This window comes from Hippoglossus hippoglossus, chromosome 10, assembly GCF_009819705.1.
Source record: "Hippoglossus hippoglossus isolate fHipHip1 chromosome 10, fHipHip1.pri, whole genome shotgun sequence".
Lineage (NCBI taxonomy): Eukaryota > Metazoa > Chordata > Actinopteri > Pleuronectiformes > Pleuronectidae > Hippoglossus > Hippoglossus hippoglossus.
The window spans coordinates 23,725,488-23,748,565 of NC_047160.1; the positions used below are offsets into that span (position 1 = coordinate 23,725,488).

At 40.9% G+C, this 23,078-nt stretch overlaps 1 protein-coding gene across 13 annotated transcripts in view; it reads right to left on the reverse strand.

Annotated features, from left to right (window-relative positions):
- The window catches only part of LOC117769132 (LIM and calponin homology domains-containing protein 1-like), a 76,247-nt gene extending 56,208 nt beyond the window's left edge, over window positions 1-20,039 (reverse strand). For 5 of the 13 annotated variants that reach the window (XM_034597782.1, XM_034597786.1, XM_034597785.1 and 2 more), the window contains exon 1: window positions 19,685-20,036. In XM_034597782.1, coding sequence (XP_034453673.1) covers window positions 19,685-19,786 — 102 coding nt within the window. In that variant the 5' untranslated portion in view covers window positions 19,787-20,036. Of the gene's footprint in view, window positions 1-19,684 lie in introns of all 13 variants that reach the window. The other 8 variants (XM_034597788.1, XM_034597791.1, XM_034597790.1 and 5 more) reach the window with 4 other exon arrangements.
- Between the last annotated feature and the right edge of the window lie 3,039 nt (window positions 20,040-23,078).

Genomic DNA, 23,078 nt, shown 5'->3' on the forward strand with positions numbered 1-23,078 from the left:
AAAACTGCTAAACAAATGTGCCACATACTCCCACTTTGCAGCCAATGACATGCCAGACTGGTACATTTCTTCTCAGGCTTGCCCAGGCCAATTATATATTTAGATGTGAATAAAAACAGGGAGCCGGTGGAGCAGAAAGTTTTCAAATCTGATTAAGTTCAGTAGTTTCTGACTTTACTGACAAACACCACAATGTGATGCCCACGTCATATAAAGTGGTCTTTACATTCAAACCATACACATGGCATTCAGACAGAGACCACTTTCTTGCAGACTTGTTTTCCTAAGAGCTTAAACTGTCTGAATTCCATCCCCTGGTTCCTTATGCCTCCCTTGCCTCTTGATAGGTCCCTCTGATTAAACAAGCAAAGTTTCCTGCGACTGAAATGGCCTGGTCCTGAGCTAAATGTTAGTATTCCAGCCAGTCCGTCCCATTTCCCCCCTGATTAGATGAACAATGTTTGGGTTGTGGATTAACCCCGCTCCTGGCCCCCACTGGTGCTGCTCACTTCCATCCCCATTCCCTCCTAGCTCTCCCCAAACTCTCTTCCAAGCTTCGGGAGGGCTTGGGCCCACATAGCAGGAGAAAGGAGAAGTATTTGGACTCAGGATGAGTCTGCGATTGACGTGAATAAAGAAGAGAGGAGGCGAACTGTGCTCAGAAGGACAAATGAAACTTTAACTCGAGTCACAGTGAACTAGGGTGAGAGGCAGGTTGATTACATTATCCTGTTTTAGCTGCAAGCCGATGCTGAGGCTGTGACTTGCATAACAAGGCATTTAGCATTTCAAAAACCTGCATGTGTGTGAGTGTGAAGTAAGAACATCTAAAAATCTGTCATATTCATATATTCATAAGAAAATAAGAAAAATAGATCCAAAGATTTTTGTGTGTGGGCATGAATTTTACAGTTTAGTTTTTAAAGATGAAAACCCAACCCCGACTCAGCTTAGTTTATTACTTATGAACAGTGAATGATTCCGCAGCTCCCTTTCTCAGAGAGCACACACATTATTAAGACAAAGAACGGTGCTACATTATAAATATTGCACTTGGCGGATCAAGAGGGAGTCTTTACTTTGCCAATGCAAAATCCATATTTTGAACTATGTTACTCCATATGCTGAAACTTTAGAAAAGAGAATGGACTAGGACTATGGATTAAAACTTGGCTCAATTTCCTTTGCTTACATGCAAACATTTTCGAGATAAGACAATATACAAAATCAATTTCTTACATTATGCTGAGAGGCCTTCGATTTCTACTATAAAACTTAAATATATATCTTTCTAATAACTTTTTATGGATGTAAAATTAGCTGAAAATTCGAGGTAGTTTACTGCTGTGCTAAAACCATAGAGAAGGTCGTCCTCTAATCGGAAGGTCGTTGGTTCAATCCCTTGCTCTTCAAGTCCTCACCAACCACACCACACCAAGGCAATTTCCTGTATGTGTAAATATACTTGGCAATAAAAAGAATTCTGATTCTGATTCTCATGACAAAAATGCACTTGGGCAAGATACTGGGCAAGATACTGAACCTTAAATGTCCTTATATTTATCCATGTACATCTGAATTATGGGTTGGGTCTCTAATGTTTTGATAACCCTCTGCTCTCTCTGCAGTGCAAACTTACCACAAGGCCAAAAGCTGCAGGGAAAGCAGTGGCGTGAAAGGAAAACAGCCTGATCTCACCAACAATGTCCCTTTAGAGGACTAGGGTGACCACTGGGAAGGGGCAGGGGGAAACAGGGCTTCATTGTGTCACCCCCCCCCCACGCTGGCTTTAAGGCTTGCGTACAAGAGGGAATGAACCTTCAAACCTCTCTGTTCAGTTCACACTCCAGGGTCCTCTAGATTCCCCTTCGTGGTACAAACTCTGCCTCTTTAATTTAGTAATTACCCTGAGTGTGCAGTCACAAATCCCCATTCTACTAACCCAGCCTACTTTACATCGTCTCGGTGAAATAAGACACAGGAAGTGAAATTGTGAATCAGAGCGAAAAAGGAAGAAAGTTAAAAAAAGAAATAGAAGAAACTTCATTTTCTCTTCAATAAAAACAGGGATGGACAATTTCAAAGATTTCCATTGTATTCAGAGTAAAGCACTTGACTGTAAGATCCCTTTGTTTTGTGTTTTGCTGGATTATCCACTTCACCGTTAGACTTTCATCACATCCATTAAGACAACAGAGTTTTGCTGTTTTGCTTTATCCGTTGTGGAATAAAGATCACTGTTTATCTTGGTTAAGTGCGCTGTCGACAGTGCAGATGCCTGGTAAACTTTGTCAAGTACTGAGGGGAAACTGACCCTTAGCACTATAGGACGTTCCAATAGCTAAGACCCTTTGTCTTAAGATCAACAACATCCTAACTGGTGGTTTCTGATTCATAAACCAACCCATGCAGATACCTTACCAGAAGTTACATCCCATATCTACCAGGATTTTAGTGACAACCCCCCACAGCTTTGCAAGATCAGTAACAAAGAAGTCCGTGTCCACACCAGCCCTCTTATTTAAGCTTCCTAAGCAGCAGGACTTTTCCAGGGGCCTTCACTAGTCTCCAATATCCTGCCTGCTACAGTTTCCATGAGGCCGGGGGCAACAACCAGCCACCGGCCACACTGGGAGCCACAGTCAGAAAGTCTGTTAGACAGACAGATAGACGCCCTGGTCTTTACTTATTGAGATGGACATCTTGAAGCCAGAGTCAGTGAGGTTCTCAAACTTGCTTTTATAGAACAAAGGGCCCCATAAACAAGCCTTAATTATCCACTGAAACACACAGAGAAGTCATGAGTCCTGTCTCCGTTTAAATAGAGAAAAAATACACATCATTAACCTTAAAAGCAACTAAAAACATTTCTCAGCTGCGTGGATGCTTCATTTCAGAGTCCAGAAGTTAAACCAAGGTCAACTTGTCTTAGTGTGATTTAGACAGACTTATATCATGACAGAAATCTTCACCCAATTAAGGCAGGTACCAGATTAGCATCACAGCTAACTGCTGCAATTATACTGAATTACTGAATGTACCAGCTAATATTAATCACAAGAAAATATATATATATATTTTATATATTATATATATTTATATATATATTTATTTGTTTCTCAAAGAGTGGGCCACACCAGCTCTGGCTCTGCTCAGGCATGATGCTCGGTACAGTATCCAGGCAACGGACCTTGGATCATAGTAAATACAACAACAACAAAAAAGATGATACGCAGATTCATCTGATGTTGTCATTTTAAGAAAGGGAGGCTTGTGTAGCCAAAACAAACAAAAACCCATTTAAACTTTCAACGTGATAAGATTCTGTCCTGTGTACATGTTCAGACATGTCCCCCCATCAAGAAGCTTTGTCCTCCATAAGGCTGAACTAATCAGCAGCTTCACTGACATACTGTGTCAACACTGCAGCACAATGAGAGTTAATCAGTGCGTTTACAATGGCTTCTGCCATCAAGTGTGTGAGGATTGAGACACTCTTTGACTGCTGGTGTAATCGTGATGAAACAGCCACTTGAAAAGAAACTCAACACACTGATTGCATTACAATTTGCTTTTTACGTTACGCTATCAACACAACATGATAGCAGGTGTTGTGACAGATGGCGGGTGTACAGATAGCGGTTGTAAAAATATTCCAATACTGATATCAATATTTATATCTAAAACGTAAAGTGCAATTATTCCCAAGACGTCATTATGCTACCTTTATTACATTTTCTGCATTGTTTATTCTGAAAAAAACTAGTTTTCATATCAGAAAATGTTGGAAAACACATACGCTTATATCAATATCGGTGAAAGGCTCATTTTGGTTGATTTTTATTGTCCAACTGATAAATTGTAGAGGTTCTAACAAACATACTGGGTAGTGAGTTTTGTGATTCAAGTCAAGAAATATCTAAGATGAATTTAAAATAAAACAAAAATCTCTAACTCCTCTATCCCACATTTGGAACTCAAAATCTGTAAATCAGCTCTTGGAAGGTGTTGGAATCCATCCTCCCTGACAGTTTCCCCAAGGCTAAGCCCCTCCGTCACCCCTGGGAACATGGGCGTCTGTCAGTCCAAGTTAGCACTGAGCTCCCATTAGGAAGAGGAAGCACTGGAGCCAGGCTTTCCTCACCCAAGATGCACAGGAATCCTGCCATTGTGCTTCTCCCCAGGGGGTTTAGGGCTTTTGAAGAAAGAATCCTGTGGGACTGACACAGTATCTCCAACAGGGAACAGAAAAATAGAAGGTGCAGAGGGATAGTGATAGATCGTGCAGAATAGGTGCAATGGCCCAGAAATTAACTGAGAAACACCCAAAAGGATTTAACACAAAAAAATGTGGTATTCATGAGCGGCAACATACTGGAAATATCTCTTTAGAACATCACAGTCACTCCATAGATGCTGATCAGCTCCACTTCACATGATTCAATTACAAAAGGTATTGATTAGATAATACTTAAGCATTCAGAAGCTCAGAAGTCTTCCCTTACTCCATCACTGATTCACCTCCAATGTGAAGATGATATTACATAAATATGATATCAGCCTCAAAATCCTGCACAATAGAGTCCACAGTACCGTGCAGAGGCTAAAAGTTATGTCCTGTAATAATCCATGTGACGACAAGCAGGAATTAAGACCGCAGAACACCAAGCTGTGTGATTGTGTGAGCAAAACCTCAAAAATGTTCACGTGCTAAAATGAAATACTTCCTTAAGCAGATTTTAAGAGGAATTTATTTATAGGATAAAGGTTTCGTGTCAGCTGTCGGATCATGAAAACCAACAGAGTACACTTAATTACACAGTAGCACTAAGACACACCTGCCAGTGTGTGTGTGTGTGTGTGTGTGTGTGTGTGTGTGTGTGTGTGTGTGTGTGTGTGTGTTTACTGTAAACCATCCAAGACTGATGACTGATCAGTTTGGATCAACATTAGTGTTGGAATTAAGCTTTGAAAAGAGAAATTCTTTGAGTTGCTTTGCAAAGTCTGAATAGTTTCACAACAGCTATTATGCCTAGAAATCTAGAGGGGGGTGGTGGGGGGCTGGGGGTGGGGGGGGGGGGGGGGGGGTGCAGTGACTGAAGCTTAGGCTTTGCTCACATTGCATAAGTTGCTTAGTAGCTGTTTGAATAACTGATTATATCACTGAGAACATTAACAGTCCACTTCTGAGTGAGTGCACAACGGGAACATGAATATGTGATTCAAAGTGGACCTGAATGCATCAGTCTGCAAACCAGGTAAAATAATGTAGAAAGACACAATCTGTTCATTGTGTTCTGTGACATCTACTGTATTCTATGAGTTCTGTTTGTGATTCCACCAAAACCATTAGTGACTTGTTAGAAAAGCCTTTCAACAACCCCCAAAGAAGGGTCATGAACCTCTTCCTTCCAGCTGTGGGCTAAATGTGAAGACGGGGAAAGCCATAACAACACCACAGTAAGAGAAGGCAGACCGTTTCCAGTTAATAAAATAAAAATGGCTGTTGTATTATTCAAACATAATGGACCCAGACAGGTGACGTCAAATACATCACCACTTACTACTTTTTAAGTAGAGGTCAGAAGTCAAAAGGTCAAAGTCACAGTGCCAAGGAAATACATGTAGATGACCTTCCTGTCAACCCTTAATGACCGGGTCGGAGTTTGCCCCAGGGGAGCTGCCATGCTCGCTCACCCCCTGAAAAGAGGGAGGTGCAGCTGGCTAGATTAGTCAGGATTAACATTTATCCCCTGCTACCAACAAGCTGATGGGGATAACCGCACTCAGGAGTCCAGTACTGTACACTTAGCCATTCCATTGTAGGTATTTAGTTGACACTCTTAAAAAGGAGCAATGTGTAAGAATTGGCCAACTGTCAAACAAATACCCCCAAACACCTAGTGGGAAGTGGAAAGTTGGAGGTGTCCATTCCTAAAGCAGGAAACAGGGAATCTGGTCGGCTGCTGCATAAGTTGTCTTGAGGGCACCTTTGCAAATCAATTGTTAGAACAACCTTTTAGACAGCAGAGCCTGAATTTGACCAAGTGGACTCCTTATCACTGATGTAACATGCATTATTGCAGTGTTTGTGTATCGGGATAGTACTTAAATCACAAATGGTAAATGCAATGTCACAATTTAATTGTGACAAGAGTTTACACATAGTGTCCTCAAATGGCAGGGTTGGCTTTGGTCCAGGCCTGAAAGAGCCCGCAGAGCCTTCTGCCTGCTGCTGTCAGAGAGAACAGGACTCCCACTGAACAAGTCAAACATGTGCCATTTAGAAGATGCTTTTATCCCCTTCACGAGAGTGAGTGCTTGTGTTCTCCGCATGGTTGAGCCCAGTGGAAATCTGAACTTCCACCCTGCTGGTGGCAGGCTGAACGCAGAGCTCCAAAAGAAACCCCAAAATAACTATTTGTTTAGGACTGACTGCCAGACATCTAACCAGCCAGGAGATTTTATTATAAGTGGGTTTAAATAGAAATTATTGATATAGTGAATACAGACAAATCTGAGGTTTCTGGCTGTATGTTGTTTGCATGTCTTACTACAGACAACAGCTTGGCAGGTAACAGCTTGACTGTACACCAACTGCTCACTTCTAATTAAGCAATAGGGACAGATGCCCTCTCATTTGCCAAGAGGTATACAGGTATAGAGGTATATATATATATATATATATATATATATATATATATATATATATATATATATATATATATATATATATATATATATATATATATATACACACACAAAAATTGAGGTATACGTTTTTGGACAGCAGGTGGAGCTCTTTATGGATTCAGACAGGGGGGTTTGATCAATTATATGTTGATTGCACAATTCTTATTCAGTTCTGCTCACTTGCTATTTCCTCCTCTAGTCTCATAAATCATAAAGCGTCTTCTTTTGCCTGAACTCTCGATGACAGACTCACCTCACACCAGTTATGAAGAATAACAAATCAGGCTGATGTTGACATTTTCATGGGGATAACTTGGATCACAGCTGTGTTGTGTCGGCCAAATTTCTATAACATTGTTAAGATGCATCAGATAATTTGGACATCGATCAAATCTTATTTTCCATTCAGTTCATGCTTGTTCATGTCGTGAATATAGGTGCAACAAACACAGCAGGTTTTCCACTTCGCATAACAACTGACGCTATATTTATAGGGATGTGGTTCCAAGCCTTCCAATTGAACTCTATTCTCAGTAGTGACATGTCTGACAAGAACTGATGGATGATGGGGAGCCATCAGAACACATAGCTGGTGTCTACATCTTAAGTTTAACTCTGAGGATTCACTCATGGAGGAAAACATCCAATTAATCCCAGTCTCTTACACCATGACAAAACCCCCCCACAAATACTGAGGATGAGTACCAGGGCCCCAAGACCCTCTAACTCAGGATCAAGTATGGTTTTCATTCTAATGCTGTGCAGAAATTATAAAAAGAAGAGCAAGCATGAAGCGTGAGAAAAAGAAAAGAAACCAGACATTGATTCTGATGCAAATAGAGGCTAATGGTTTTTAGCAGAATAACAAATAAGATTCAGCGACGGGAGCAACGGGGGCAGGACCGTGTGTGTCATCTATCTTCCATTAGAATCTTTTATCCTCAACCAGCAGTCGTATTTAAATGTTCTTCTCATATTAACTCCTAGAATGATCACAAAGAAAACTAATTCATTCAACCAGCCTGCACACAAAAAGAAACACTTCAGTATCTATGTTCTCATCAATGCCTGTGTACACCTTTTAAAATACAAACCAATAGGCATTGAGTAGAAAAGTAAAGTAAACTGTTGAATTCTTCCACTAAAAATGGACTGCATGAGCCTTCAACATCACAAACATACATATTTTCAAAAATAAAATAAGGCATTGTGGTGTCAAAAGATTTAGACTGTGTCTCCAAAGCAAAGCTGTACCAACTAAACAGGCATTCACCTGTGAAATGACAGAAATGCGCTACAGACAGCAATGCTGCATCACGCAGACCGGGGCAGACAAACGCCAGTCAGCTGAGCGATGATTGTGTCACTTTCCAGAGTGTGATGACAGCACGCATTGTGACCGGGGGCGACCAGCTGGGGAGCAGTGTGTGTGTGTGTGTGTGTGTGTGTGTGTGTGTGTCAGTCTGAATGGGATGGGGACCGAGGGGCTCAGGAATGTTGGGGTGGGTTGGCTGAGGTTCATGTGCATGAGACTGTGTGTGAGACAATGAAAGCCACCTCACTCAGTTCTAAAAGCCTCCATTCATGGGGGACCTGAGTCATCTGGTTCTCTGCGGCGCATGAATCTAACAATCTGATTTTTCCAACTGAAACAGCAGATGATATCTTGTCATGTTTTATACACACACAGTCAATTTTCCGATGAAACGGGATCAGGCAGGTTCAGCTGATTATTATCTGATTTTAGATACCGTGACTTTTCATTCTCAAATAAAAAAACATAACTGTTGATCGCAGTCACTTTGACAGTGAATCCAAAGCTAAACCGAAGAAGACCGGTTGACTGCAACAGCCAGAGATCGGTCATATATTTCAGGCAATGAGTCGGAAGCTGTCAAATCCATTAGAAGGACAAAATGAAGCTAAATGCTAATGCTAGTATGGTAACAAGCTCGCAATGCTGATGCTGATGCTTAGCAAGTATATGTTTATTATCTTAGTTTACTATGTTGCTAATTTGAAGTAAACAGACGAATAACTTTGGTTGTTTACTATAACGAATGAGCATTAGCGTAACTCCCAAATGTCCCGCTGTAAAATGTGGCAGTTCAGTTAAGTGTGGCTTGATTCTACAGGAAAAAGAAATTGTGGAGTATCATATTGAACAGACAAATCTGATTCGAATGACAAAATTTGTAGTCAGTGAGACCACTTAAGTATTGCGTTGGAAAATTGGACAATTGGATCATTTGAAAGTTAGCCAGTACAGCCAAAAGTTATTAATATTTCAATCTAGAACAGAGTTGTGTATTGAGCAACTGTCCAACAGACAGACGCCAGACACAGACCCCAAAAATAAATTCAAGCTTAGAGCCAGCAATAAAACTGAACAGGGACTTTATTCACAAGCCAATCAGACACTGTTGCTATACAACTGTCAGTCTTCCAAGTTCCAACCATCCGGGTTGCATTGCTCCCTCGATAGTCAGAAAGAGTCCAGCTCCCCGGTGCCCCAGCTCAGAAAAACCAGGGAACCAGCTCAGCCCACACGACCTAATTAGAAACATCCCCTGGACAGTGGAGGAACATCAGTCTCTGTCACATCCATCATTTGTCCCATCTGCCTGTTCAGACCAGCTCCAGACATTGCTGGAAGAAGAGAGTAACACCTCCTTTAACATGCTTTTAATACTGCTCATGTTATCTTTCCACAGAATTAGTTTCACACCAACCTCAGCCTGCAACTGCTGCTCAATAAGCTCCAGCACATGTGGGATAAGAACCGCACACAATTATTGGATATTTGCAGAAGGGGTTTGGAGAACAACAAAAGTTTCCCCTGTTGGTCTAAGAACTTATCTGTGCCCTTTCGGTCAAAAGCTCCCACACCAATCAATAAATCTGAATTAAATGGGAGGCGTGCGAAGTGACCCACATTGCCTGTGAAAAGGGCCGATCAATAGCCCGATGGGAGATTACATGACAGTGGAGGAATGCCCTGTAATTATGGGGAAAGATTAGAGAACAGGCTTGTGATTGAACGGCTTGAGTCTCTAAATGGGTCGAGAAAATCTGTTTGGAGGAAGTGAGGTATTTTTGATCTTTTGATTTTTGAGTGTTTGATCTTTGAACATTTACCGAGCTGTGGCAGATTTTCAGGTACGGCTGCTGTCTCCATGTATCATCCCCACATGTCCAGAGGTGAATATTTTAGATAAACGTGATTGATTAGAAGAAGAAAGGAGAAAAAGCTAAAGTATGTCTGTTTCGGGGCCCTCTTTGCTTTGAGTCTGCCGCTTAATGAAAAGGAAAGCTGGTCAAGGAAAAGCTTTAATTTTACAGTCGGTTCAAAAGAACATTAATAACTGAAACTACTCCAGGGCTTTTCGGACATCCTGTGGCTTTGATGAGGAAGTAGCATACCAAATGTCCTAGAAGGCTGCATAATAAATTCTACATTAAGGGGGGCCTTGTTGTGGTGGCTTTATTTGACTTAAAACAAAATGCCTAATGGCAGCATCTTGATTGAAGTAGCTTTGGTTAGAACAGAGACCAACAGGAAGGAAGGTTTTTGTCAGCACATTTCAGGAGTTTGAGAGTCTGAATACACGCTCGGCAAAACACCCCAAAAGAGGTCGTCTTGGTCTGGATCATTCTGAACTATGGTCCAATTTGTTTGCAGTGTGAAAACACTTTATTTGGAAAGTTCAGACCAATTGCAATAACGACACAGCATTTAACAATAGAATGAGAAACAGATGCCGAAGCAGCTCACAGAATTGCATACGGACGTCAACTTGGCTCAAGTGTACTAGTGTTGAGTACAGGGTGACAAACCAATCAGTGTCAAGTATTAGCAGACACAGCCCATGTAGATGATGACAGGACATACACATGTCAACCTCGGTTCAGGTCATCGTTTGAACTTTCAGGTGTGAAACCACCCGAAGAATGTAAATCATCTGTAAAAAAAACACATTCTCTAGATTCTTTAAGCATAATTTTAAAATTCCTCAATATGCTGTCATCATCTGTCAGTTATGTTTCTTCTCAGGTTGAGCTGTAGGTGCAATGGCTCGTGTGGCAGGTCACAACAATTGTCAACATCTTTCATGCACGGTGAAGCTGTGCAGCCCCGGCTAACAGCCGACTGTGCCTCCTTCACTCGAGTGTGACGCCGCCTCGCTCCCTCTCCTCCTTGAAAGCTATTTTTCTCCTCCAGTGCATGAACACACAGGCCTGACAGCTGAACAAGACGAATATGTTCGACCAGACTTGCAACATCAGGCAATAGACACACGCAAACATAAAAGACAGAAAGTCAAAGGGACACATTCAGACCGAGCATCAGATATGTGGCTGGTTCATATATCTATTCAAATGTTAATTTTAAATGTTACTTAGGAGGAATGATGGAGTTTGGTATAACATGTCATCAACCTAACCCAGTCCTGTGGCCACCTCTATTTGAATATATTTGGTTTTAAAATGAAGTTACTGCAGCTTTTAGGAGATAAGTTTAACCAGTTGGTATTTTCTCCCCCTTGCTGGTTCAGACAAGCACCTTTGTGTGTGTGCTTCCCGTCAGCTGTGTCATCTCCTTTGGCAGGTGAAGCCTTTCAAATATCCACTTTCCATTATTGTAGGTGAACGGCAGCCAACAAGTCCTCTGCTCCATCTGAAAGTCTTTTTGAGATGAAGGGCATTATACAAATCAGCTCCAGGCAGCAGGACACACATGAACCCAGGAATGACTTGTGATAAATGGTATCGCAGCAAACGGGGTAAAATGGTAACCCTGATCATCACTAGTAAATCTTTAACTGTGTATATAACATCTGATGTAGGCAGATGATTTAATTGTCCTGTCTCCTTGTGGTGCTGGATTACAGAAATTGCTTGGGGTGTGTTAGAGTTCTGGTGCCAGGTATGACACAAACTTTAACTGTAAAAAGAGTGATCGTTAGAGGTAACATTATTCTTCTTTTCTGTTATATGGATTTTGTGTCATTAAAAACACTTTCTTCCCGGCAGAGCAAGTAGTAAAAGGTTATGAACAAAGATATTAAGGTCACATCATCAGGGATGATCTACGTGATGGCAACTAGGTACAGCCGACTGTACTCCATTTTACAAAACCCACGGAAACCGGTCCAACAATGAAAAGGTGCCATATAATCAAGTTTCAAAAATGTAATGACAGAATTATCAGCCTTAAAATTTGTGTCAATTGCATGAGTGAAAAAATATAACCATAAAGGTCCTTAAAAGTGACACTAGGGACTCTACAAGGGATTTCCAGAAACTATACAAAACGTGGAATAACGGAGTGGATGGATGTTGCCTCAGTGACTGCATGAAAACAAACGTACAGACATGCACACATACTGGAGAGGGGGGGGGGGGGCTAATCTCCACTCCACTTTGGTAATCCGCCACATGATCAACCTCTCACTGCAAACCTGCATGCGTGTTCATAAAGACCCATCTGGACCCAGATTTACTCGCTACTGCATCGTTTATGTTCATGTCCCATGGTATTTGTTTTACAATAAATCCAATCCTGCTGAAATATACTGAAAACCTTACATGAAAGCATGTAGCAATATAAAAATTAAAGCTAGTATGAAATAAATACTTCAATTATGTGGCGGAATAACAGGAAACATGAGTGTGAATGAGAATTTCATCAAGCTGCTTCTTTGAAAGATCTAATCCCTGGGTTTTTTTCACTTAATGCCTCCGTGTCCACGTGCCAGCTCCTTTCCCTGCTTTGCCAGCAGAGGACAGACGGCCTCTGCTCAGATTAAGAAGATCATAACCACTGGATTAGCGATTAGCATCTTACTTTCAGAGATGTCTCATTTGTGTTAGTGCCACAGCGCAGCAGAATGTATAAACATATATATTGTGAGCTGGTCGATCAGCAGCCCTGCAGGCGCTTCAGTGTGGGCAGTATAAATGTAAATGTTAAAAAAACTGAAGTTATGGCTAAAAGAGTTAAAAACAAATTGGGTAGGTGATTTTTTGCTACTGAAAAATGAGAGGTACTACTTTTTTCAACATTTGCACCGTTTTCAAAAGGGAATACTTCATGGATCTTGAAGAAAAAAAAAATACATATCTATTTATCTTCATATTACATCGATTAGAGGACTGATATCTATGAGAGTGTGACAGTTGGTGCAGCTTGATTGAATTTGACTGTTGGGTGACATCAGATTTTAAAATGTAGCTTTAAACGTGAAGAAATGAAGCAAAAGTCACAAGCAGCTAAAATTAAATCACGTCCATGTTTCAAGTTAATTCTCCTCCTGGAACAAGACACTGAACTGTGGAATCTGAGCTCATCTTTCGAGCAGCACCACTCAGAACAGGGAGGTCGTGGTAGACCATGGATTTCCAGCTCATCAGAGCATTAAGGTGAGTGGTGATGGGGACATCCTCAATCTACCCTGAACCCTCCTCTAACATTACACTCTTCCACAGCTGGTAGTCATAGCAGCGCATCTGACAAAAAAAGGTTTGAAACTAGTAAAGAAGGACAATGCCCCAAAACTGGGAATGACATCATGGAAGGACTGGAGAACGACTGCACACAGACAGAGCGACTACAGATCTGCGGTGACTTTCCAAAACAGCCCAGGGCTAAAAAACAAAGAGGTGTGAGCTAATTGCATTTCAAAGGGTGTCGCCGTCAAGACATCCAACTAAGAAAAGAGTCACTCAACCAGAACATAAACCTACAGGTATTTTGTTGAGGCTTTACAGAAACCACAATCCTATGTTCTCCAAAATAACCCCAATGTATCCGTCTCCATAGCAAACCATGCAGACAGTGTTGGTGTGGAGAGATGATACATTTTTCTTGCTGAGTGTTGAGGATCATCATCTGTGTTAAGAACTCTCCTTGGCAACGAGTATCTTTGTTTTGACCATTTTCTTGGCTCGGTTGGTTGTTCCCTTGCTGTTCAACTCAAGGTTTCCGTGGAAAACACCTCTGAGCTGTCATCGGGTCTGGTCCCATCTGGCACTTTTCACCTGATATACAGTATCTCCCTCCAGTCGGATGAAGCTGGCTCTGGTAAGCGACAATCAATCACCACGTAAACGCGTTTGTTTGGCAGCGGAGTCCTGCTGTCTAATGGATGTCTTCCATTTGCCCTTTGCACAGGAGTTAGCAAGACATTTATCAAATGAAAATGTTTTTTTAAAAGATTCAGTTATGACTGAAAATAACAAATACCAACAGGAGGTGGGATATTGGTTTCAGCTGGTTTCTTTGTGTTGATTTCTACATACTAAGGAAAATGCATTGAAAATACATCACAGTGCGATAAGAACTACATAAAATGACAGAATTATTCTTTATTTGATACCCAATTTTTTTTTCAAGATCAAATTTAATTAGGATTAAATCTCCAGTCATAATAATAACTACAGTGAATACAGAATTTAATTGCATAGATCAGTCTGTGTTGATTCGACTGCTTTGCACAATGATATCACTGGAATGCGATTAGCCATTGACATGTGATGATATCCCTGTTGCCTACAGGCATGTCACAAGGAAAGTTTGTTTTATTCTCAGCAACCTCAACATGCCATGACACGGATAGAAGGAGGAGAAGGAGGAGAAGGAGAAGGAGGAGAAGGAGAAGGAGGAGAAGGTGGAGAAGGAGGGATTTCAGGAATAGAAGAACAGAGAAAGAGAGAGACTGAGACAATACCGAACCGGTAGAGAGGAGAAACAACGAGTTGAGACAAGCGGTGGAAAAAAACAGACGTCTAGCTGAGGGAATTTATTTACTTTATACAGTTTAAAACCTACAACACAAAGTAATGGACGTAACACTGCTATCTACGCATACAGAACTGTATGCAAAATATAATCTATATATAATAATTAAAGATGATTGCATTCATAGTTTTTGTCTTTATCAGCAGCTTAAACTGAATCATTAATTGAGATTCCATGAATAAAAGCTGATTAATTAACTCTGATGATCTTCAACAATTAGTCAATTAAGAGAAAAAAAATTGTTGTTGCTATTTTGATGATGGAATAATTGTTTATCAAACTAAATTATATGAAAACTCTGATCTGATGACCTGCAAAACAATTCCAGCTTCTCACTTGCTGCTTTTTGGCATTTTTTCACATCTCAAGGATTTACAACTTTATCCATCAACCCAAACTTTTGATTAATCCATCATTAAAATATTCCACGAGTTGCAGAAGAATACTGCGATGGTCATGACTAGAAGCATCTTTCTGTCATATTGAATCTTTTTACACCTCATGTACATGCACTGTTTTTGGGCGAGTTTTATATAGTTATTTATCTGTATCTGTTGGATATTTTCTGTTGGATATTTTCCCACCGTAAATGTTTGTTATCATAACAAGGCGAGTGAATAACAAGTTACCCAACTCTCACACCAGTATTTTGTCACAGTTGTGTTTTGATATTAATTTGCCGGCAGCAAAATAGTCCTCAACCACCAAAAAAACTATTTATCAAACCACTAAGGTGTGATCTAAGAAAAAGACTAAGTCAGTTAATATCGATGGGTTTCCAATTCAAAGCAGACACCCTGTGGCTGCATGATGCAAATCAATCTAGGGTTTTCCGCCCTCATCAAAAGGGTCAGACCGACTCATCTGTGGTGCAGAGGAGTCTAAACACTGTCATTAGCTGGGTTGCGCTGACATGACGGTGAGCGGAAGTGGCCATCAAGGAAGTAACCGGTGTTTGGTTACCATAGTGACACATTTTAAAGGACTCATTTGAAATTCAAAGTGGACAGTAAGTATCTGCTGCATATTAAGAATGAACTTAACAAAACCGTGGTGGAAATTTACCTGATTGGTTGATGTGACAAGCACCTTCTTAAATAGAGAAACCATTGAGACTGTGATTAGTCAGCGAGAGGTGCTTATCTTTCCTCCTGCATGTTTCCAATGCTGGTGTAGATTGATGATACTGGAGAAAACATGAAGCAATTTCAAGATTCAGCAATTCTTTTCCTTCTCAGTAACACGATGTTTGCTCGAGAGCCTGTTGGAGGATCGGCTGTTCAACCAAATCAGCTGATACGAGTCTTTCACACACATATCCTATGTTTGCTGATATAAAGACTTTTATTTTACAGAATAAACCACGTAGAAAAGCTGTGGATTTATTGCATTTAGTTATTTATATGTACATTATGTGCATTTTCTTAATCCAACAACTATAGTTTCTCGTATTTTAGTTTTCTTTTTATTCAATATCCAGTTTTCTCGTCTTGCAAATCATTTACATGCAAGAAATGTCCTGAACAAAAGAACATAAACATGACGTGAAGCAAACAGTGTACGTCTCCTTTGTAGCAGGTGATTTACAGTGAGAACCATCCTGTCTTCGGTCCATGTCACATGTGTGAGGGAAGACTTTTACATATAACAAATGCGTGGTCACACCTCATAACTCACAACATGGCCATTCGCCATGACAGTAGAGCTTCAGCAGAGAACAGGACAAAATCCAGCACTGAACCATAAATCAGCTCCAGCCCTGGATGTAGCTGTGGCCGGACGAGCAGAACATGCTGACAGAGAAGCATAAATTTGGTTTTCAACAGCAGCTCCAAAGGGGTCTCTGTGCGGTTAGCTAGTGCACAGCTGTGGTCAAATGATCCTCACCTGCCAAAGCAAACTGCTCCAAGTTAATACAAAACTTAGAATCACCCCATACACACAAGCCAATGTTATCCAGTTGTTCAGCAAAAGTGTTAAGTTTGAGCTTCTAAGGCTGCATCACTACATGCATACAGGTGTAAACAGGAAGTAGATCTTCTCTGCAGTTGGTTGCTCAGTTTAACAAAATACTGCGAACAAGAAACAACTAAACTGCAACAAATAGAAGTTCATATTTCAACCCAAGTGATGAGGAACACTGAGCACACAGTTTGTTTCATTTAGGATATTTTAATATAGAATTAAGTTCATTGCTCTTTGACAGGATGCACTTGCATGATTATGATATAATATTATCGCTGTACCAGTGGTTTTAAATGGTTTCACAATGATGACAAGAGTATTATTTAACGCAGTAATTTCTGGGACAAAATACCTTCCAACAAAATACATTACTGTGACAGACCTACCTTAATATTTTTAAGAATGCACAGAGTGAGAGGTTTCCTTGTTCAGTTTACAGCTTTTATTCTCTGAGAATTGATGTCATATCCAGGTAAAATTTGTATTGTACAATGAAATATCCATAACTGAATCAATATTGAATTAAAACCTTGTGAATCCAAATCAAATTAATTTAGGAAATCAGTGGCGATACCCAGCCCTAGTTAAGAAATGAACAATATATATAGATGGGAACTGTCAAGTAAAGGTATAAAAGGTTTATTATTGTGGTGCCAAAAGACGCAGTGAAAACTTTTGAATGCACCTAAATGGCAAAGTCTGGCACACCGGTGTAACCAATGTGAAAAGTTAGTCTGGAGCCCTGCACTGTTCTGACTAGTCACTGACAATAACTGGCAAACAGAGGCCCTGTTGTTCTCACCTCCAGCCTCCAGTCCTGACACCTTATCTGGCACAGCAGTTGAATATAAGCAGTCAAAGATTGACCACTGTGCTGCCGACTGAGGCTTTGTGTTGATCTGTTCATTATGGAACCAGCAACCGGTCTCTGGTTGCCTGAGGTGACAGAAGGACGGTCACCAGGTGTGTATGGGAAATTAAATCAGTCCCCCTAGGAAAAGGGAGATAGAGGAACAACAACAGAGGAGCTGTATCACTTCTCTCTCCTTTCAGCGCTCAGCCCGGAGCCGCCTCTGTGATTCTAGGTCAGTAGTGGCTTTTTAAAGATGTGATACGAGCCTCGGAGGAGTTCGGTGCTGCTAAATAGGCCTGTAATGGCCTCTGATAATCTGACACTGTGGAATTAACTTTTATTAATACCAATACGAATAAGATCAGTGTTCTCTGCTAAATGATCGCCACTTCAGGATCAGGGCAGACGGACGCACATTATGAATCCAGTATCGTTACACCTTTGCCACATGTCCCTCACTCCCCTGCTGACCTGCACCCACTTTACACAATAACATTAAACACTAATCAGAAGTTATTAGGACCTGAACAGTACTGAAGATGACTTTGGGTTTGTTTGATTCACTCACTTAAACACGTTTAAAAGAAATACATGAGACGAGACATGACGCACACAGGACATCACGGTTAAAGTGACTGGAACGATCCGGATTCATGATCCGATACAGACACATGTGATCACTTTTGTTTGTGTGAAGAGCGACAGATGGGCAGACCCACACACAGACACGCACACACACACACACACTACTGCAGACTATGACGCAACACAGTGTTTTAACTTTAAAGAAGCAACGCCCCATTTATCTAGGAACATAAATATGAATCCAGCAGGTTTTTGATAAAGATCAGTTAAACGTGTGAGTGATTAGAAAAGAGCAGAGTCGCTTGTTGACCTGCGCCACCGCATCAATACAGTGGCGCTGCCAAGAGAGGCTCTGCCAGCGGGGGCCACCCGGATACTGACCGTCAAAATAATCAAAATACAATAATCACTATTGATTTTATAAAATATTTAATTCTAATGTTCACAAAACACATCACTGTCCTCAGCCTGCTCATTGCTGCAGCTCCTCTTTTCAGCCTCTGTCTGAAACACTTTGTTTTAGCTACTGTTCCTTCAAGGCCCCCCCCCCGATAAAGCCCAGTCTGCTCTGCTCTCACTTTACCAGGGGCCCGATTAGCTGCTACATGTGCATTATGTACTGAAAGAGCATCACATGTCTCCTTTAAGAACCTTTGTGCTGTTGCTTAACGTGGACACTTGTTAAGATATACCTGGTTTCAAGTATTTAACTTTACAGTATTCTGACATTTATCTTCCATTTTAATCAAAGGACACATCTGGGATGAGAGGTCACATGTGGGTGAGCTACATATTGATGCGTCTCAAGAAACCAACAGTTGATGAGTGAAAAACTAAAACACAAAGCTGCAGCTATAAAAAAAATAGAAAGCATTCAATGTGGGTACACAGAAGCGGTAAAGGGGGCGGAGCGGTCGGTGGAGGCACATGAAGCCCCACAATCTCTACCAACACCCCTGCTGCACTGCATCACCCACTTCATACAAAAGCTTCGTGCCACAGTGGGCTTCAGATCAGCCTTTTCATCCTCTGGGTGAAAGGCTGCAAAGCGGTGACCACATCCTGCTCACACGCAGCAGATAATGTGGCGGCCGCCGGTGTTTTGAGTCCTGACAAGGGGACGGCTCGGGATGACAAAGTCAACTGCCAACGGGGGCAGGCGAGTGTCGTGATTGAAATTCTCCCGGAACAAAACCTCGCTTGTGTGATTATTGTTCGCCCGGGCTCGCGATGAGGCAAAAAATCCATTCCACATGATGTATTCATTGTTTGCAGCCAAACATGCAGCCAGGCCCCACAGCAGCTACTGTACAAAGCCCCCCCGACCAACAAAACACAAGTGAGAGCCTGCTGCAACACACAGGAGGGTCCCTCACAAGTATGTGCAGCATCCTGGGAAGGAATATGGAGGCACTGCACTGCTTAGGATGCATCATTGTGGTTTAATACATAACTTTTTGATTTGGTTATAGTTATTAACTGAATGTCTGGAACAAGTTAATAAAGGAATTTCAAATTGCACGTGATTAAATTCACCATATCCATGATAATTACTCCATTATCCATCATTGTGACCCACCTCAGGAACTTCATGGGGGACGATATTTAGGATTTCCCTGCTGGTTGAGTCACATTTCAACAGGTGACGAAGCAATAAAACGGAGAAATCCGGTTGCAAACCAGTAACTAATCTCACTGGGAGACCACACAACACAGCACCTGCGTCAAAGGGAAGCAAAGACCTGCAGGGTTTTAGAAAGCAGCATTTCACAGGATCCCGGACTCACCTCGATCCATGTCTGCGCCTCCTGAAACGCGGAGTCTGCGGCAGAGTCGCTGGCAGGGTGATGCTGATGAGACTGTCCTATGTCTGCAGCCGGACTTGCCATTGGCGAGTGGGCTCAGCTCTCCTCAACTAGTAAAAAGCCTGGGGACGTGCGGGATGTGCAGGAGCAGCTCGGTGCCGCAGGTATTCCACAGAAGTGCAGCCGTGCACCGCGTCAGGCAAGTCGGTCAGGCTTCTCCGTTTTGCGGATGGAGGTGTTTGCAGCAGCAGGAGGTGGAGGAGGTGGTGGTGGTGGTGGAGGAGGACGGAGCTGTTGCTGCTCCACAGTCGCTCCTGGTGGAAATCTGTGCACGGACGAGCAGCGTCAAGTCAAATACCGTCACTGCTGGTGTGACTTCCGGTTTGGACAGCACAAAATAAAAGCTCCAGCAGAAGAACATGCTGAATCATAGTGTTTTTAACATGAGCAGTAAAAATAAGATTAGTCAAATTTGCAATATTACAGCAGGAAGAGTCAATAGGCAATAAGTAACATGCAATACTTAAGTGTAAGGAATATATAAAATATGAATGGTATAAAAATATGTAAATATAACAGTGTAGTCCAGATTTGATGCCGTGTATTTAGTAAAGTGGTTTTTAGTTCTTGGTCTAATTTGGTCTGGATGGGAAAATGAGTAAAATCACCTTCTTGTGTTTCTCTAATAAAGGATTCAAACATTTGAAATAAGGTTTTAACATAAACTGTGTATTAAACCGTCGTTTGATTAAAAGCAACAGAAATGTCAACAAAACACTGTTAAATAAGAAAAAGCTTCAACTTGACCAGAGGATAATTCTCACTGAAGAAAACAGTTAATGGTCAAACTAACAAGAACAACCAGAGGAGAAACTATGACACTAAACCCAAAATGGCGGTCTCTGAGACTCAGTTTCCCACAGTGTGTGAGTTTTGACGCTTGCTAGCTTAACAACTAGCTTAACAACAAGCTACATGACAGTGGTTTAAGTTAGCCTAGCATCAGCAGAAAACGAACATGAACGTCAGAATTTAGCACTTTGTAGCTAATCCCGGAAGCTAACTTGCATTTTTTTACATTTCATTAGTGACTGATGGAGGTTTTCCTGGAGTCACATGACCTAGCATTGGATTTTCAAACTACCACATTAGCATTAGCTTTAGCTTTAGCGGCCATTTCCGAACATAGAACCTACCTGCGATAAAGGACACGACAGACCAGACTCTTCTGTGTAGACGACATGAAGAAGATCCCATCGTTAATAAGATCTTTTCACATTTTCTTTACCAAGTTGCTGATGTGTTTATCAAACCAAACAAATCGGACCAATGCAAACAGGAAACACGTGCCTTTACTTTGGCGGTAACAAGTGTAACCAGAAATGACGCACCGTTTTTTCGCGGATTTCTGGGGAGAAGCATTAATAATGTAATCTTGACATTAATAACCTGAAGTTAAAAAACTCTTTTAATTTAACTAGGTGTTTTTATGAATCCTGAATTTAAACTTGTCCAAATGTTGAGCATCTTTAATTGTGAAGCTAAACGAGCAGTGACATGTGAGTGAGCCTACAGAGAAAGAAAAGTCATTACAATAAAAAATATTTTATAATATATTAAAATATTATATTAACATTTAATATTAGGGGGAAAACATGTGATGATGTTTTTAAGGCTCCTGTCAGTTTTACGATCATTAATTCATTTTGTCTTTTGGAGCATTGTATGTGCCTTTGATCCTTTTATGTATATTTGTTGTGTATATTTTTGCTGCTTTTATGTTTTAATGTTTAAAGTTTTGACAAACAATGACAGTAAAGAGCTGCTCATGGCAGTGCACAAATTGAAACGGTATTATTATTATTTTCTGAAGGCGTTAACTCTATTTGTTTTAATATCAGAAATACTCTCAATGTTTACGAGTTGTAAAGACACCGTTTATTATTAGAATCATTACCACTCATTGCCTTATATTCCTCCATCCGCCTGCTTTTATGTTGGTGGCGAACCCGCTTTAATTCCGGTTACAATCAAGCAAACTTGACTTAACTGGATGACAGGACCTGCACACCTCACCGCAGTGTGTGTGTGTGTGTGTGTGTGTGTGTGTGTGTGTGTGTGTGTGTGTGTGTGTGTGTGTGTGTGTGTGTGTGAGAGAGAGAGAGTGTGTGTGTGTGTGAGAGAGTGTGTGAGTGTGTGTGTGTGTGAGTGTGTGTGTGTGAGTGTGTGTGTGTGAGTGTGTGTGTGTGTGTGTGTGTGTGTGTGTGTGTGTGTCACTCAGCCACACTAGCGGTCAGACACTCGTGCAATCTTGCTCACAGCGTTAAAAAGAGGCATTCAGAAAACTCAACAACTCAGCTTCTTCAGAGGAAACTTTCTTCCAAGGAAACCTGTGAACCAGGGATGTTTGAAATGTTTATTTATAAATGTTGTGATCACCTCTACTGAAATTTCACCCGTTCTTTCCAATATGCAGATCCGTCAGATGAGAATAAGTAGAAAAGAGAAGAAATGGAAATGAAGTAACAGGACATAGTTCATAATTATTGTGTTTTTTCTCTCCCACAGTTTTGTATCTCGGACTCTAGAGCAGCAGAATCCAGATCTGACACTCAACAACAACAAGTGTGATTATGATTAATAACATCATTGCATGCATATCACTCTTATCATTCTCATTTTAACAACTAGTCGGACAGAGCTTAAATATGATGTGTACCCAACTGTTCCTGGTCTGTCTCTCCCCTCCGTCTCCCCCGCCCCTCTCTCTCCTCTTTTCCACCCACCTCTCTGCTCTTCCACCCTCTGCTGGTCACTATTTCAATACATATATTTAATAAAGTTACTAATGTGTGCTGCTCAAGGTATTTTATGTCAAAAAGAAAATAGAAGAACAAATAAGTCATTTATTCATGTTGCATATACATATATTTATTGATTCATTTATTAGTTTACACATTTTTTGTCTGTCTACTTAATCTTACCAATCTATTTTCTATAAGACAAGGGTTTCCATAAAACCAAAACCAGTGAATTTTTACAGTTTTTTTTATAATTTTACTTTTAAATCTGACAAAAACAACTGCTGAGAGCTAAGAGCTGAAATCTCATTCACAAGGAGAATTAGTGAAGGAGTCTGAAACCAGACAGAGTCAAAATGTTCCAAAGTGTCCGTTTGTCTTGAAGAACCATCACAGAGCAGATTAATGAAGTGATAACATACAAGTACATCACAAGACATTTCTAGTTTCTCTCACTGTAAAGAAGCAATAGACAGAACAAACATCATCCAAATATTCATTAATGCGTTAATGTTATAAGAATCACTATTGAGACAATTACTGTTTTTCTAATGTCAGAATGTGTTCTCTCTCTT